At 52.4% G+C, this 15064-nt stretch overlaps 1 protein-coding gene across 1 annotated transcript in view; it reads right to left on the reverse strand.

Annotated features, from left to right (window-relative positions):
• Positions 1-14850, reverse strand: part of Col18a1 (collagen type XVIII alpha 1 chain) — a 109323-nt gene extending 94473 nt beyond the window's left edge. Inside the window, exons 1-2 of the mRNA XM_057751041.1 lie at positions 14752-14850; positions 14576-14664 (exon numbers count right to left, since the gene is read on the reverse strand). Of these exons, the coding sequence (XP_057607024.1) occupies positions 14576-14664; positions 14752-14762 (100 nt within the window). The 5' untranslated portion in view covers positions 14763-14850. The remainder of the gene's footprint in view (positions 1-14575; positions 14665-14751) is intronic.
• Between the last annotated feature and the right edge of the window lie 214 nt (positions 14851-15064).

The raw sequence follows: 15064 nt of genomic DNA on the forward strand, positions 1-15064 counted from the left end.
AAAAAAAAAAAAAAGAATGGAGCAGGCCACCAAGAGGAACTGAGGCTCAGTAGGAGGGTAGAGAACAGCCTCCTGGGCACTCTGTATACCTGTCACAAACCAGAGCACTGGCCTTCCATGGACCCAGAAGCTGTCTGATCTATCTCTGAGAGAACGTGAGAGTGCCTAGGCATTCCAGCTTCCCACCCCGCCCATCTCTTAAGATGGAAGGAAGACAGTTTATTGCAACCCCCATCTTAGGCTAAAGCCGCAAAAGACCATGGCCTTGGCTACTCTGTGGAGAGCATTACTTCTCCATCCCCTGGCTCTGAGCGGTCCAGGAGGCCTTAGTGGGTCTATGCAACACAAGCCCCTCTGTAGGGATCCTTAAAGGTGGAGCCTGCCATGCCAGAGTTGCAGGCCTAAAGGAGGGACCACACAGAAAGAATGCACAGGGGCAGAAAGAATGCACAGGGGAGGGGCCACACAGAGGGAATGCACATGGGAGGGGCCACACAGAGAAGATGCATAGGGGAGGGGCCACACAGAGGGGATGCACAGGGGAGGGGCCACACAGAGAGGATGCACAGGAGAGGAGCCACACAGAGAGGATGCACAGGGGAGGGGCCACACAGAAGGGATGCACAGGGGAGGAGCCACACAGAGAGGATGCATAGGGGAGGGGCCACACAGAGGGGATGCACAGGGGAGGGGCCACACAGAGGGGATGCACAGGAGAGGAGCCACACAGAGAGGATGCATAGGGGAGGGGCCACACGGAGGGGATGCGCAGGGGAGGGGCCACACAGAGAGGATGCATAGGGAAGGGGCCATGCAGAGGGTTTGCAGAAGGGAGTCAGTGTTAATAGGGAACCAGTCTTAGAAATACACTGGTTCCCCTGGAGGTGATGGCGCTGAGCCTTAGATAGCCATGAGCCAAGGAAAACAGAGTCATGGATGGAAAGAGGCAGAGGAGGATACGGGATGTGAGAGAGGAATGAGTAAGTCACAGGTGAGCAATCCGCTCGGCAGGAGGTACCAGTGTCTCCCAGTGTCAGGAGAAAAGGACCAGGAAGATGCTGGTCCAGTGCCCACTAGGGAGTTCCTGTGCCAAATGCGCCTTCTGCAGCCTGGCTCCCTGACAAAGCTGGCAGCTCTGCAGGGAGACCGGGAGATAGATGGACAGCAGCAGACCCTCTTAGGGCTGTTCTGCCATAGAGTTCATGCATGGGTGAGACGTGAAGTTCTGTTCCAAGTATTTTGCTCAAAAATACATCTTTTAAAGCTGGAGAGATGGCTCAGCGGTTAAGAGCACTGCCTGCTCTTCCAAAGGTCCTGAGTTCAATTCCCAGCAACCACATGGTGGCTCACAACCATCTGTAATGAGGTCTGGTGCCCTCTTCTGGCCTGCAGGCATACATGGAAGGAATGTTATATACATAATAAATAAATAAATCTTTAAAAAAAATACATCTTTTAAAGCTGGGCAGTGGTGGCGCACGCCTTTAATCCCAGCACTCGGGAGGCAGAGGCAGGAGGATATCTGTGAGTTTGAGGCCAGCCTGGTCTACAAGAGCTAGTTTCAAGACAGCTAGGACTGTTACACAGAGAAACCCTGTCTTGAAAAACAAAAACAAAAAAAAAAAAACTTTAAAAATATTAACTATTCAATATCAACTGTGCATATAAATGTCTCCGGAACTGATCTCTAGCTTGGGACTCTAGGCACCACATGGAGTTGGACCTCCTCCTGTGGGCCATGTTAAGGACATGAGGATCCCTGGGGTAGAAGAGAAGGTGAATTGTTCAAACAGGCATTGGTCTGCTAAAACTCACATTTCTAGGCAGATAACAGAGCCCAGGAGGAAACTCATGGTCACCAGTACTTGTTTGAGGTCATGCCCAGGGCCAGAAGAGACTGAGACCACAGATCTCAGAATGGTCAATCAGACACAAGTCCCATAACTGCAGACACCCCTCGGTCACTTCTTTCCTTTTTCATGAAAGAAGGTGACATCCAGAAATGGCCACAGCAGGTTCAGTGCTGGCGGGTGGTCTCCTTTCCCTGGTACATGTGTGTGTTTCTTCCATTCATTTATTATGTAGCGTCAGGCCTCGTGTGACAATGACAGACACACAAGTATTAATGTGGGAAACCATCATTAGTGCTCTTGGCCTGTGTGGACACAACTGGGTGTCACTGGTTCAGGAGCAGGACTCATCAGCCCCACGGAGGTCACCAAGACTTCCAGGAAAAGCTTGGGGAGGAGGGTGGGAAGTACTGAGGAAGAGTCACAGGGGGCAGGTCTAGGAGAGGCTTGGCGCAGGATTCCTCATGGAAGGGGCCTAGTTCTGCCCAACACAGAAAAATCAGTCCGAGCCACAGTCTTGCTGGCTGAGATCAGATTAATGGTGTGCAGGCTGCGTGGTCACTAATAACAGGTTCAGCGCAGGATGTCAGGTGTTTTAAATATCCCCTTAAGTGTGGGAGGAATCAGAAGTGGGCACAGGCCATGTTAAACAAAGGCTGGGGAGGGGGGCCTTCAAGAGCCACAGTGACAGCAGAAACCCAAACTGCCCAGCCACAGGGCAGCAGGCAGGCATGCAAGCCAGGTCTGTAGAGTTTTGCTCTAGGACAGCTCCAAAGAGGAAAGTAAAGAACCTCAGGTGAACTGGGAGTGGTGGCGCACGCCCTTGATCCCAGCACTCCGGAGGCAGAGGCAGGCAGATCTCTGAATCCGGTCAATAGATTCCAGGATATCTAGGGCAACACAGAGAAACCCCGCCTCAATCAAACGAACAAGCCAAACCCCAGGTGATTGCCGATAAGGGATGGGGAGCCCCAGGCTGCAACAGCTCCCCGGGAGGAGAGGTTAAAGTGGCCCAGAGCCTACATGATGCCATTTGGTGACATTTTGGTCAGGTCTGAGTGAGTCAGGACACAGCCCAGGGAGGCAGAGATGAGCCGTGTATGCAGGGTAAGAAAGGCAGCTGAGAGTTGTGGAGCAATGGGCCACTCCATCTCAGCAGCGTCCTTCACAGAGCAATCAATCCCCTGACAGGAAAGAAAACTTCTGGAACCCTTCGCTGAAACTAGAGGGCAAAGGTCAAATAGAAAGGCTGAGAACTCAAAGAGATAGAGCACAAGAAAGAATTGTATCTTTCATCTTATCTCAGAAGGAATGCTGGCTGACCAGGGGATGAAATGCAAAAGGAGGAAACGGAGTCTTCCGAAGGGGCTGGGGGCAAATAGGCCACAATGAGAGGAGGGGCTGACTGTGGCTTGATACTTCAACTATTAACTGTTGCCAAATAATCGACATTCAGAAACAAATTGGGCTTGAATGTAACACCTGCTGAGAAATAGGCTGGCCACAAAGGATGGGGGGGCGGTACTGAAAGGCTTGGAAAGATGAGGTGAAGCCATTAGAGGCCCTAGAGAAGGGTGGGGACACTGGGGAGCTTGAAGAGAAGGAATAAAGGGATGAGGATGATAGAAGGGCAAGGACAGGAAAGAATGGGGGTGCTGGGAAGGCTCGAGAGGAGGATCATGGGAACGTGGTAGGGATTGGAGGGGATATATCTGCAGAGAGGGAAGTGATGGGATGTTAGGAGGCTGGCAGGTAAGACATTTGGAGCTCAGCATCAGCACCTCGATCTAATACACACTGCTCTGAATCTTCACCCTCGATTTCTGCATTTGAGGAGAAAAAAGCCCTACTGTCCTCAGGCCATAGCCTCAAGCCTTGTGCCATTTCCCTGGACACCCGAGCACGACAGCATTCCTATTCCGAAGTTTGCACGTGGCTCAGTCCTCCAGCCAGCTCGGGGCCCACAGGAGAGTTGCCAGGGCTCGTTGACTTTTGAGTCCTGGCTATCATGGCTGACTCATCACTGCAGACCCCAGGAGAGCCTGACATAGCCAGTTTAATTTAAAACTTCTAAAAGCCCACTTGCGAGGTGGTAGGTGCAATTTGGTCACTTTCATAAGGAATAAGGTCCGGTTCCTAGATCCACATCTGCCACCGTGTCTCTGCAATGGACTGACTAAGGGTTTGTCAGGTTAATTCTGGATAACTGAGGACATATGAATCACTCCGGGCAGCTGAGGCCGGGGCAGTGTTCAGAAAACCAGAGACTGGCAGCCGCTAGTCCACAGATAAACTGATGGAGTACTGATAGCCTGCTGGGCACACAGCCATCTGCTTTCCTTTTGGAAAATGTTGCCAGTCCCATTGCCATTACCTCTCCGAGGCTGGCGTGAGCTGCTCTCCAGGGGTTGAAGGTACCGGACTGATAGGCAGAATGGAAAGGAGCTAGCTTTTGTACTCAGTATCTCATTGTCCCAGGCAGTTGTCTGTCTGACTTGGGATAGACTGACCCACTCTGCAAAGCCCCAGCTTGTGAGTCCTGTCTAGCTGAACTCCCACTATATCCCAGGGACAGCAGGGAAAGCGTTGGTGGTCATCAGTTCCCAGCAGCCCGGCAGTCGCTTCCTGAAAGGGGGTTTCTGCTCACGGGCAGTGGCCCTCTGCTCTCCCACTTTGACCAACTGGCTTTAAGCACAAGCCCTGAGGTATAGCAGCTCGAGAGGTTGCTGTGCAGGCTATGTTGGGGGGACCTGCCAATGAAAAGTCCACTGAAGGTCAGGGAGTGTCCTCAGGGTGGGGGCTCATCCTTAGCTTGTTGATGGAGCATCTTCAGCCTCAAGTGCTATGCTAGTCCCTAGCTATGCTGAAAGGAACAAACAGCATCCTGCCCAGGGGATCTTAGAGTCTCCATAGCATCCTGCTTGGGAAAAGACCAGACCTCAAAACACTTCAGAGGTCCTCACACCATGCCAGATACCTTATTCCACTAAAGTTGCTACTTCTTCCCCTCCAGCAAGCAATGAACTTCCACATGTTTCCAAGGGTTATACAAACAAACGCCCACAGTAAGCAACACACAACACAAACGTATTCTATTACAGTTCTGGAGGTCACACATAGAAAATCAAGGCACTAGCAGAGTTGGGGGTCTCCAGACTCTAGGGCAGACCACTACAACTTCCCCAGAAGGTGTCAAGAGGCAGGTATGTCACCTATTGGCTGCTTCCTTATTCAAGGTCAGCGTCACAGCATTCTCTGAATTGTGTGTCCTCAAACACCCACCTCAGGTGCCCACCCTGCGATCGCATCAACCACAAAGGCTGGTCATCTTCCCTTCTCAAAATCCTCACTCTAAACTCAGGTACAATGTGCTTTTGAACTTGGACAGTCTGCAGATGAAGATGAAGACCACTTTGGGGGACACTCATTATTCATCCTAACATACATTACAGATGAGTCTCCCATCCTTAGAGTCTGGTCTCTCCTCACTAGTAGATTGGTTGTGGCACAAAGCCGACTACTAACTGGGGAGCTGTCCACAAGGGGCCAGGCCTAGGCCAGCATCAGAACCAGGGTTCAAGCCTTGCCTCTCGGTCTAAAGGACTGGCATCTCCGCTCTCCCACTTGAAACAACGACAGGAGAGGGAGATACAGAATGGGTGTGTGGTCTTCTCTTCAGTTACAAACCTCCCCTGGCGTTCCACTGGGTTGCTTTCCCTTTGGGGTAAAGATTCATTTCACCAAGAAAATAATTAAGTTGTGGGGAGCCTGAGGAAGGGGGTGCTCCCGAAGACAGGGCTGCTCTCCAAGGACCCAGAAGGAACCAGAGGTCATCACTAATGCTGCCTCCCAAGAGCAGGTGACCTAAGACCCCACCAGCAAGATGTAGTCCTAATGCATAATGGAAGTCAGAAGTCAGAGACAGAGACAAGCAGAGAGGGGTCACATGGGGGATTGAAGTCTGGGCTCAGAGACCCTCCTCCTCCTCCTCCTCCTTCTCCTCCTCCTCCTCTTCCTCCTCCTCCTCCTCTCCTCCTCCAAGAGTTAGTGGCTCAGAGAACAGTGGTAGCTCCTGAAGACATACAAGTGAGGCTGTGAGCTCTCAGCTCTGAATTCTCCCAGCTTGGGGGACCTCACTGTTCACGGGACCCTGTCCTGGGCCTCCTTGTCTTATCTAGAACCCTTTGCCCATTTGGGAATGTCCTAGTCAGCTGCCTTCACAGACCCTCAGGCATAGGCTAGGAACAGATGTTTTTACAGAGATAGGTGACCATAAAGGAAACAGGGCCACCTCACAGTGAGAAAGGAAAGGGACACTGAAGGCAGACAGAGGCCTTGGCCTTACCCAGACCCACAGGCAGGGCTGGACCCCAGGCTTGCACAGACAGGGATTAATCGAAGGCTCACTTCCTGGATGAAAAGCTGAGGTGACAAGGAAAAGGAAGCTGAGGGTTTTTTTTTCTTCATTCCTCATATAGGGCCTGAGTCCAGAACTCAAGCCCTGGATAGAACCCTAAGAAGAGGTATCAGCCCCCAGGAGTCTCCTGATGGCTCTGTGAATTCTCAGCAGCTTCTCTTAAATTATGCCAGCCCTAGAAAGATACCTGGAGAGTAGATGCGGGCAGGTGGCCCTGGAATCTCTCTAAAAGGAAATGGAAAGTAAATGTCATGACACCAAGTACCTCGGGTTGTCTAGGAAGAACTCTGGGAAGCAGAAGTGGCTGTTTTTCCTAATGTGACGTGTAACAGTAGCAGGTCCAGCTGACAGCTGGGTAAGAGACACACCTCCTACTCTCGTGGATGCCAATTTTTCCAGGGCACTGCCTGACAACTAGGACAAGACCCCCACAGGGCATTATGGGTCCTCTGAAGCCAGCCAAGGACTGTCGGGACATCCAGGAACTCTGTGGATCAGGCTGGCCTTGAACTTACAGAGATCCCCGCTTGCCTCTGCCTCCCAAGTGCTAGGATTAAAGGCGTGTGCCACCACCATCCAGTACAACTATACTTTCTTTAGGGTGGGCACAGATTCCACATTGCCTCGTGGCAAGTGAACCATCACCAGCCCACTCAAAGGGTCAAGAAGCCACATAATGGGGGCTGGAGAAATGGCTCAGTGGTTAAGAGCATTGCCTGCTCTTCCAAAGGTCCTGAGTTCAATTCCCAGCAACCACATGGTGGCTCACAACCATCTGTAAAGAGGTCTGGCCTTTAGGCATACACACAGACAGAATATTGTATACATAATAAATAAATAAATAAATATTTAAAAAAAAAAAAGAAGCCACATAATGTCACGCAACACTGGGAACAGAGCCACCACATCAGCCTCCACCTATGAGGGCACAGCTGATGGCCAGGCTTCCTGCCAGATGTAATCCCCAGGATCTGCTAACGCTACAAGGGTTTGCTACAAGAACTGGGCTCCAGCAGAAAGCAATAGACACACACTGTACATCTCTCTTACGTCAGCGCCCAGCCCCCTGTGTGGGTATCTGGCTTCACTCAAAGCTTTCCAGAGCAGGCACCCAGCTTCATGGAGTCCTTTGCCTGCAGATTAGCTAAATGAGCAGACGGGCTCAAGACGACCTCCCTGAGCGGAGTCCATCCTTCAACAGAGTCTGCCGGTCTAGGCTTCCACCACCAGGGATGAGTTAGAAGTCATGACAAATGCTATGTATGCATTATAGGCTGACCACCAAGCAGGCCAACACACAAACATGGCACGCAGAGTTACTGCAACAAACAGACACAAAGAAATACCCCCCAGAGAGGAAGACAGTGGTACGATGGTTAAAACAGCATAACTTCAGAATGTTTGATAAAATTAGCAATGTTTTTGAAGTGCCGGTAGCTAGCTCTGGCATGACCTGAGGAAAATTAGCTCTATCCAGCTGGAAGGGCCCTACCTCTCCTGAAGGCCCAACCACAGCCCCCGCACCCAGCCCCAGCTCTGACTGGAAGCATCCAAGATAAGGACCGTGAGAACACGGAGCTGGATGGAACCCAGGCCCCTGGCACTCTGCCTCCACAGAGATAAGAGAAGGCCCTGCTGCCCGTTGCCGCCACTCACTCTTCCCTCAGCCCCCAGACTCCTGGTGTCTACAAATGGCACGCTGTCTACCTTCCTTCTGCATCTCAGAGCAGGCACCTGAGGTGTCCAGAAACTCACACAAGAGAAGAGAAAAATCAATGACTGAATGGAACAGCAGTGGATTGGCATTCATTCACCCTAAGGTACCTGCCCGGTGACCAGTGTGGCCTCTCTGCCCCATGTCTCCAGGTGTGGATGAGTCAGAGGCGAAGGGAAGCCACTGAGGTTGCCCACTAATGCTGGCAGCCACTCTGCTGGCAGCCACTCTGCTGGCTGGCCTCTTTAGCCACCTTAGAAATCACAGGTGCTGTTCCCATGAAGACCTAGGATGAGAGACCTTCGGAGAAGGCAGGGCTACTTCAGCTGACCCCTTCATCTGAATGGGTTGGGGTTTTGTCTACCAAAGGCCCTAGAAGACTTGTACCCTCTCCCCACATCCATCCAAACTCTCAGTAGAAGGGTAAACACCATCAATACACAACCATCCCTACCTCCATCCCCTCCCCTCCCCCACCCCCACCAGAGCCAAGCAGCACAGCCATCCGAGTGCAGGCAGTGACTTCCCAGAAGGCATTCTCCATGGAAAGGACTGCCTTTGTCCTAGAGGCATGGAGCACCTGGATTCTGGTGTGCAGGATTTCACACAGTGTCATATCCCTGGCCACTAAACCCACTCTTCTTCCTGAGTCCTCCACATGGAGGCCGAGTGGAAGGCTAACTACCACGACACCAAGGCAAGCTCTCACTCTGAGCTCGCCCCAGTTCGGCTTTCCCAGTCACTGCTCCTGCTCACAAGCGAATGGCTTGTGCTGGCAGGCTTTTTGAAGATGGGGACCCTGCTACAGAAATCTGATACTGTTTCAAAGACATCTAAGCTCAGCTTTGAAATAGGAGGCTGGGTGGCTGCTAACTATGAAGCTACTCAAAAACCAAACAAAAACAGTGAGTGGTTCTAAACCAAAATTAATGGATAGATGATGAACGGATGGATGGATGGATGGATGGATGGATGGATGGATGGGGTGGATGGGTGGGTGGATGGGTGGATGGGTGGGTGGATGGATGGTGGATGGATGGATGGATGGATGGATGGATGGATGGATGGACGGATGGGTGGGGTGGATGGGTGGGTGGATAGATGGATGGGTGGATGGATGGGTGGATGGGTGGGTGGATGGATGGGTAGGTGTGTGGATGGATGGATGGATGGATGGATGGATGGATGGATGGATGGGTGGGTGGGTGGGTGGATGGATGGATGGATGGATGGATGGATAGATGGGAGGGTGGATGGATTGGTGGGTGGGTGGATGGATGGTGAATGGGTGGATGGATGGATGATGGGTAGATGGATGGATGGGTGGATGGATGGATGGATGGATGAATGGATGGATGGATGGATGTGGATGGATAGGATGGATGAATAGACAGATGGATAAGTAGATGGATGGATAGATAGAATGGGTAGATGAACAATGTGATGCTACCTGCAGAATTTAAACCTTAGCAGGGTATGGTGGTGCACGCCTTTAATCCCAGCACTTGCAGGTGAATCACTGTGAGTTCGAGTCCAGCCTTTTCTACAAATTGAGCTTCAAGACAGCCCTGGCTATTATGCAGAGAAACCCTACGGGGGGGGGCGTGGGGGAGGGCAAGGGAATTTAAACCTAGGCTTTACCCATAACCCACACTGATCCCCCTCCACAGGTAGCCTCATCTCATCTTCTTGTAGCATCTCTGAGCTTTTTGTCCATCCATCACCTTTTCTGTGGGACACCCTAAAGTCAACCCTCACCATGGCCAGAGCTGGTAACTAGTGACCCAGCACTTCTTATATGTACCTTCAGAATATCCTGACCTTCTGGAAGCTGGGGATAGCTGAGGACCTGCTACAGCCTGATGCTGGGTATCCCTGACCTGACCAATTATAACACCTCCCCACACATACAAAGTACCCACAGGGGATCAGCCTGGTAGTGACCCCATCTGCCAGCATGGAATTCCAGAGAGGTGTATAGGCTTGTGGGCTGCTTCTCCACGCTAGGGTTCTGACTGCAGCAGCCAGGATGCTCTGCTTAGGCTTGTCCATGTGAAGGAGCCAGGGAGAAGATACGCTCCCACAGGCAAGGACTAGACAGGCGCCTGCAGCCTGAAGCTGACCTGACTCAGCGCAGCTGTGATCAAAAGCCACCCCACACAAGCACAGACCCACCAACCTGACATGCATCTCTCAGCCAGCAACCTGACTCCCACATCCCCATCCAGCCCACACTAGTGCTACAGACAAAAAAAATACCTAGGGTCCCTGCCTAAAGGGGTTGTCTACCCCAGGAGGGACACGGTGTAAGTTGCACAGATACATTGTATGTCGTGAAAACAGTCCTACAGTGAGATGGGGAGACACGCTGAGTCATAGGAAGACACAGAACAGTGTGAATGAGAACCAAGCGTCCTCAGCTGCCCAGGACACGTAGCCAGGAGCTCTTTCTTCTCTCCTATGATGGGGAATCCATGCTTCAAGGATAGGCCACAGCCCCCATACCATCTGACACACAGCACAAAGCTTGCCCCATCTTCTGCTGCCTCAGAAAACAGACCTGCATGACCTCACTCCAGTGCCAGGGAGCCTGCCAAGATGGCTACAAGAGAGGAATCCAGGCCTGACCAAAGCTGAATCCCAAGCCCTGAAACACTAGGGTGGGAGACAGAGCTAGAGAAGAAGCTGGCCTGGCCAGAGGAACAGAGCTGTTCAGTCCATGGGGTGCATGCTAGGTGCCCCCAAACTGTTCTATTATCTAGCCATGCCACTTGTGTTTTAAAGTGTACCAAATTCTTAAACTTCATAGCATACCAAATATATTTTTATTTTCCTAGTGTTTCACAAACACACATGCTCACACATATATATATACACATGCACACACATATGCTCACACATACACACATGCTCACAACTACACACATGTTCACACATACACACAAACATACACATGCATGCACACACATACATACACACATATGCTCACACATACACACAATGCACACGTGCTCACACACACATGCTCACACATGCATATACAATATACCCGTTTGTGTTCATGTACATATATGCACACACATGTATACACACATGCTCACACGCATACACACATGCTCATACACAACACACACTCCAGCATCCAATCTTGGGAGTTTCTGCTAGGCCCTATGCAGTAGGTCTATCTGGTGGCAGCCAGGAAACATCATTCCATTTTAGAGTACCAGGCTCACCCTTGAGATAGACACTATTGTTGCTACCTGTTTGTTCTCTGACTGAAAAACTGAAGCTTTACCCCTAACAGAGAGCCACGGGTAAAGCTCTGAGCCCTGAGTCTACATCTCTGGTCCAAGAGATGTTCACAGAGTAGTGGTCCTCACACCATGAAATCACACAGGACCCTGACCCAGGGAACCCACCCCAGATGGGGACAGAACTCAGCACTTTACATGAACACAGAATATGTGTGTGTGCATGTATGCATATGTGTGCACACTGTTCTGGCATGCCCCATGATTTTCCATGCATGCGTGTATATTGTGTTTCCCTTTGTGGATGAAGTTGCATTGGCGGGGAGGGCACGCATGTGTGTGTGTGTGCATGTATGGTGTGCATTTGTGTGTGATTGTGGGAACGTGTACCTGTTCATGTGCACTTTTGGGTGCAGGGGTTTGAAACAAGACAGCTCTGACTGTCCTGGAACTCGCTTTATAGACCAGGCTGGCCTCAAACTCACAGAGATCCTCCTGTCTCTGCCTCCTGAGTGCTAGGATTAAAAGTAAGAGGCACCACTGCCCAGTTCGTGTGCACATTTATGTATGAACGCACATGTGGGCATGGCACAAATGTAAATGAGTGCAGGTGTGGTTTGCATTGTGTGAACATGTATGCTATCTGTATGCACATTTCTGCATATACACTTATGTATGAACGTATGGGCACTGGAGCCCTGAGCACATATATGCATGAATATGCATTCTGTATAGTACATTTTCCAAGTGGAACAGTGGAGAGGGAGGCAGCACTCTGGCCTGATCAGCCTGCACTCTGGGGAGGTTGGCTCACTCCTTCTAGGTTTCCTTGAAGAGGGCTTCCCCTCTCTCAGTCCTCCTTCCCTTGAAGGAAAACAAGAGTACCCTGAAAAACAAGTTTTGCTGAAATTCAAAACTATCTTAGAGGCCTTCGCATCTGAATCCTGAAGACTCCCCAGTGGGTGAGCCTGACCGGGAACCCTTTCCCACTAACTTAAAGTCTAGTGTTACCAGTGCCCAGGTGCTCTGTCCCTGCAGACCTACCGCGGGAATGCGGTTCCAGGGCACCGCTTGGCAGTGCAGTGCGCTAGCGCACCCCTGGGCAGTGAGACGTCTTGGAATCTGGTGGGGGAGCCAAGCACCTGAAAAGCTGGGGACAAGCAAGTGTAAAGATAGCTCCAGTGTGGCTGGCCATGAGCATCCCCTAGATGCCTCCTTGGCATGTCCTCTTTCCTCACAGACCCCTCCCAAAAGTCCATATCCACAGAGCACAAACGTGAGTCCGCAAGAGAAGAAACTACAGACAGATGGGGACCCTATACACCCTAGGAATCACAGGCAGCTCCAACACCAAAGGCAGTTTAAGGGTAAATGTACAATCTGCTGTTTTCTGAGCCATCTGAGCATCTGGACCACAGAATCAGAGGACCACAGGACGAGTGAAAACCAGAAGAGGCTTTGCTCAGCTTAGAGACACTGGGAGTCACAGCGAGGCCTCAAGGTAGGTGGGGGCAATTTCTACATATCCCAAGCAAATCGCGCACCTTGCCATCTGGATTTCAGGCATATTAGCTCTTCCCCCAATAACTTAAAGTTCACTAGTTATCTTGGTTCAGGGGACTCAGCCCCCACAGGATGAGGAGTCTTGGCCCTGTTGGGGGAGGGGGCGGTGCAAGAACACAAGCCCCCGCTGAGCAGCTTTTGGCTCAACCTCCAGGACACAGAAGTCTGCATTCCTTGGACGTCTCTAAAGGGACCTTCCTGGCCCCGAGGGTACAAGGCTGAAAACCCCAACAACAGCCACAGTGAAGTAGCCAGAGACACACCGCCTTCCCCAAGCATATCCTTAGATCTCACCAAAGCTTACAGACATACAGGTTTGTTCCACCCAAAGGCTAAAATTAAAACCCATCACACCTTTGTTTTCTAAGCTTGAAATCAAGTCTAGCTGGGGGCTGGGGTGTGCTGGTTTCTCCAGCATCTTCCTTTGTCATCAGTGGTTACAGAAGAGGCCCCAAGCTTACAAATCCCTGTCTGCAGCCCCTGCCAGGCCTTCATTTGATTAATAGCCCCAAGTGCCATGTGGTCAGTAAGAACGGCCTGGCCGCAGTTTATACAAATAAATGAAGAATTAGCTGCTACCAACCAACAGGTGTTTTTCAGATCTGCTGTTTAAAAGAGCCCGGACTGCTATTTAGCCAGAAGTGACCAAGCCACAGAAGCAATGAACCAAGTCATTTTCCCTCACAGAGTGATTCCCCTACTCTTTTCCTCTTTCATCCTCTTGATGCTGTGACAAGAGGCCGGTGACCACCGCAGGTGACACTGCTAACCAGAGAGTACGCAGGGTACCGATTTGGTTCTTTGGGGAGGTCACCCGCTGGCGCCTTTGTGACAAAGCGCGGGGGTTTCCAGCCTGGCAGTCTAGCATTGCACAAGCCCCCTACTCAGGGGCTTTGTGGGCATGCTGAGCAGGAGAAGAGCAGCCAGTTGCTGGTTAGTTGCTGGATCTCAGAGCAAAGGAAGTCCTTGGTGCGCACATGGGACAGCGGAGAAGGCAACGAATCCGTGGGCTTAGGAGTATTGTTGCCGGTCTGGCTGCGCTTGGCGCTCAGCAGCATCAAAGAGGACCGCGAGCAACCCGACACCACCGCAGGCGCGGGGGACAGGGGCCTTGCGCAGCAGCGGCGCACAAAGACTAGCCGGCCACCGAAGTCCGGCCCTGGGCAAACGCGCGCAGTTTTGCCTCAACAGGTTGGAAACTCAAAAGATGACGCCATGCACTTAACGATCTTCCCCGGTCTTTCTCAGCCGTGACAAATCCCGCCCACGGTCCCTCCTGAGAATCTGGAGGGACCCCGCGGCAGCCGCTAGCTCAAGCATTACTGAGAATGAGGCCAGGGAGGGCGACGATGGCGAGGTGGGCCATTGGCGGATGCCTCCGCTCGTTACTGGCCGCAGGCAGCGCGACGCTGGCGAAGCGCACAAACTTCTCCCCGGAGCCGCTTAAGTCTGGTCATTCCACGAGGGACTCCAGAGGCGGACATCTCGCACCACCCTGGTCCAACCGCACCCCGGGAACCCCAGACGCCCGGAGTCTAGAGAATGAATGGCTAGCATAAGTGAGCGGCACAACGCTGAAAGTGCCGAAACCGCGAGACTCCTGCGCACTCCAGCCAGCACCCGACACCTGCGTATAGGCAGGGACCCGGCCCTTGCAGCCTCCCTGCCGAACGCGCAGAGTGAAAGGTGGCTACCGCCAGGATAAGCCAGAGACCTGCACAAAGGGCACGGGACACCGGCGGGCACTGGGGCACCGAGTTATATTTCCACCCGAGCTTACCTGGCTTTGCCCAGGCCACGCGTACCACCAGCAGCAAGACCAAACTAGTGAGCACGTCCAGAAGGTGCCGCCTCCGGAGCCTGTGCCACCTGTGGACAACAACCACAGGTTAGCGGGCCCCGGGCGTCCCCCACCCCCTCGCACCCTTTAGCCCTGCACCCGCCAGCAGCCCGAACCTGGGCGCCATCTCCTCAAGCCTGGCGGTCTGCGCCCCCCTGATGTTGCGCCCAGAGCCTCGGGGAGCCGCTTGCCCACAGCGCTCCGACCGCTGCTGCCGGCTAGGGCAGGGGCGGGCAGGGACGAGCAGGGGCGGGCCGAGGCGGGGCGGGGCGGAGACACCTCAATGGGCGGGGCGCGGGGCGCTGGGCTGGGCCAGGAAAAGCCCGGTGAGTGGTCGGGTGGATTGGGAATCTAGGGACAAGCAGGGTGGACAAGGACAGGTATCTAGTAGCCCCTGAATGGCAATCTCTCCCTCCCCTTAATGTGTTC

This window comes from Chionomys nivalis, chromosome 19 (genome assembly GCF_950005125.1).
Source record: "Chionomys nivalis chromosome 19, mChiNiv1.1, whole genome shotgun sequence".
Taxonomy (NCBI): domain Eukaryota; kingdom Metazoa; phylum Chordata; class Mammalia; order Rodentia; family Cricetidae; genus Chionomys; species Chionomys nivalis.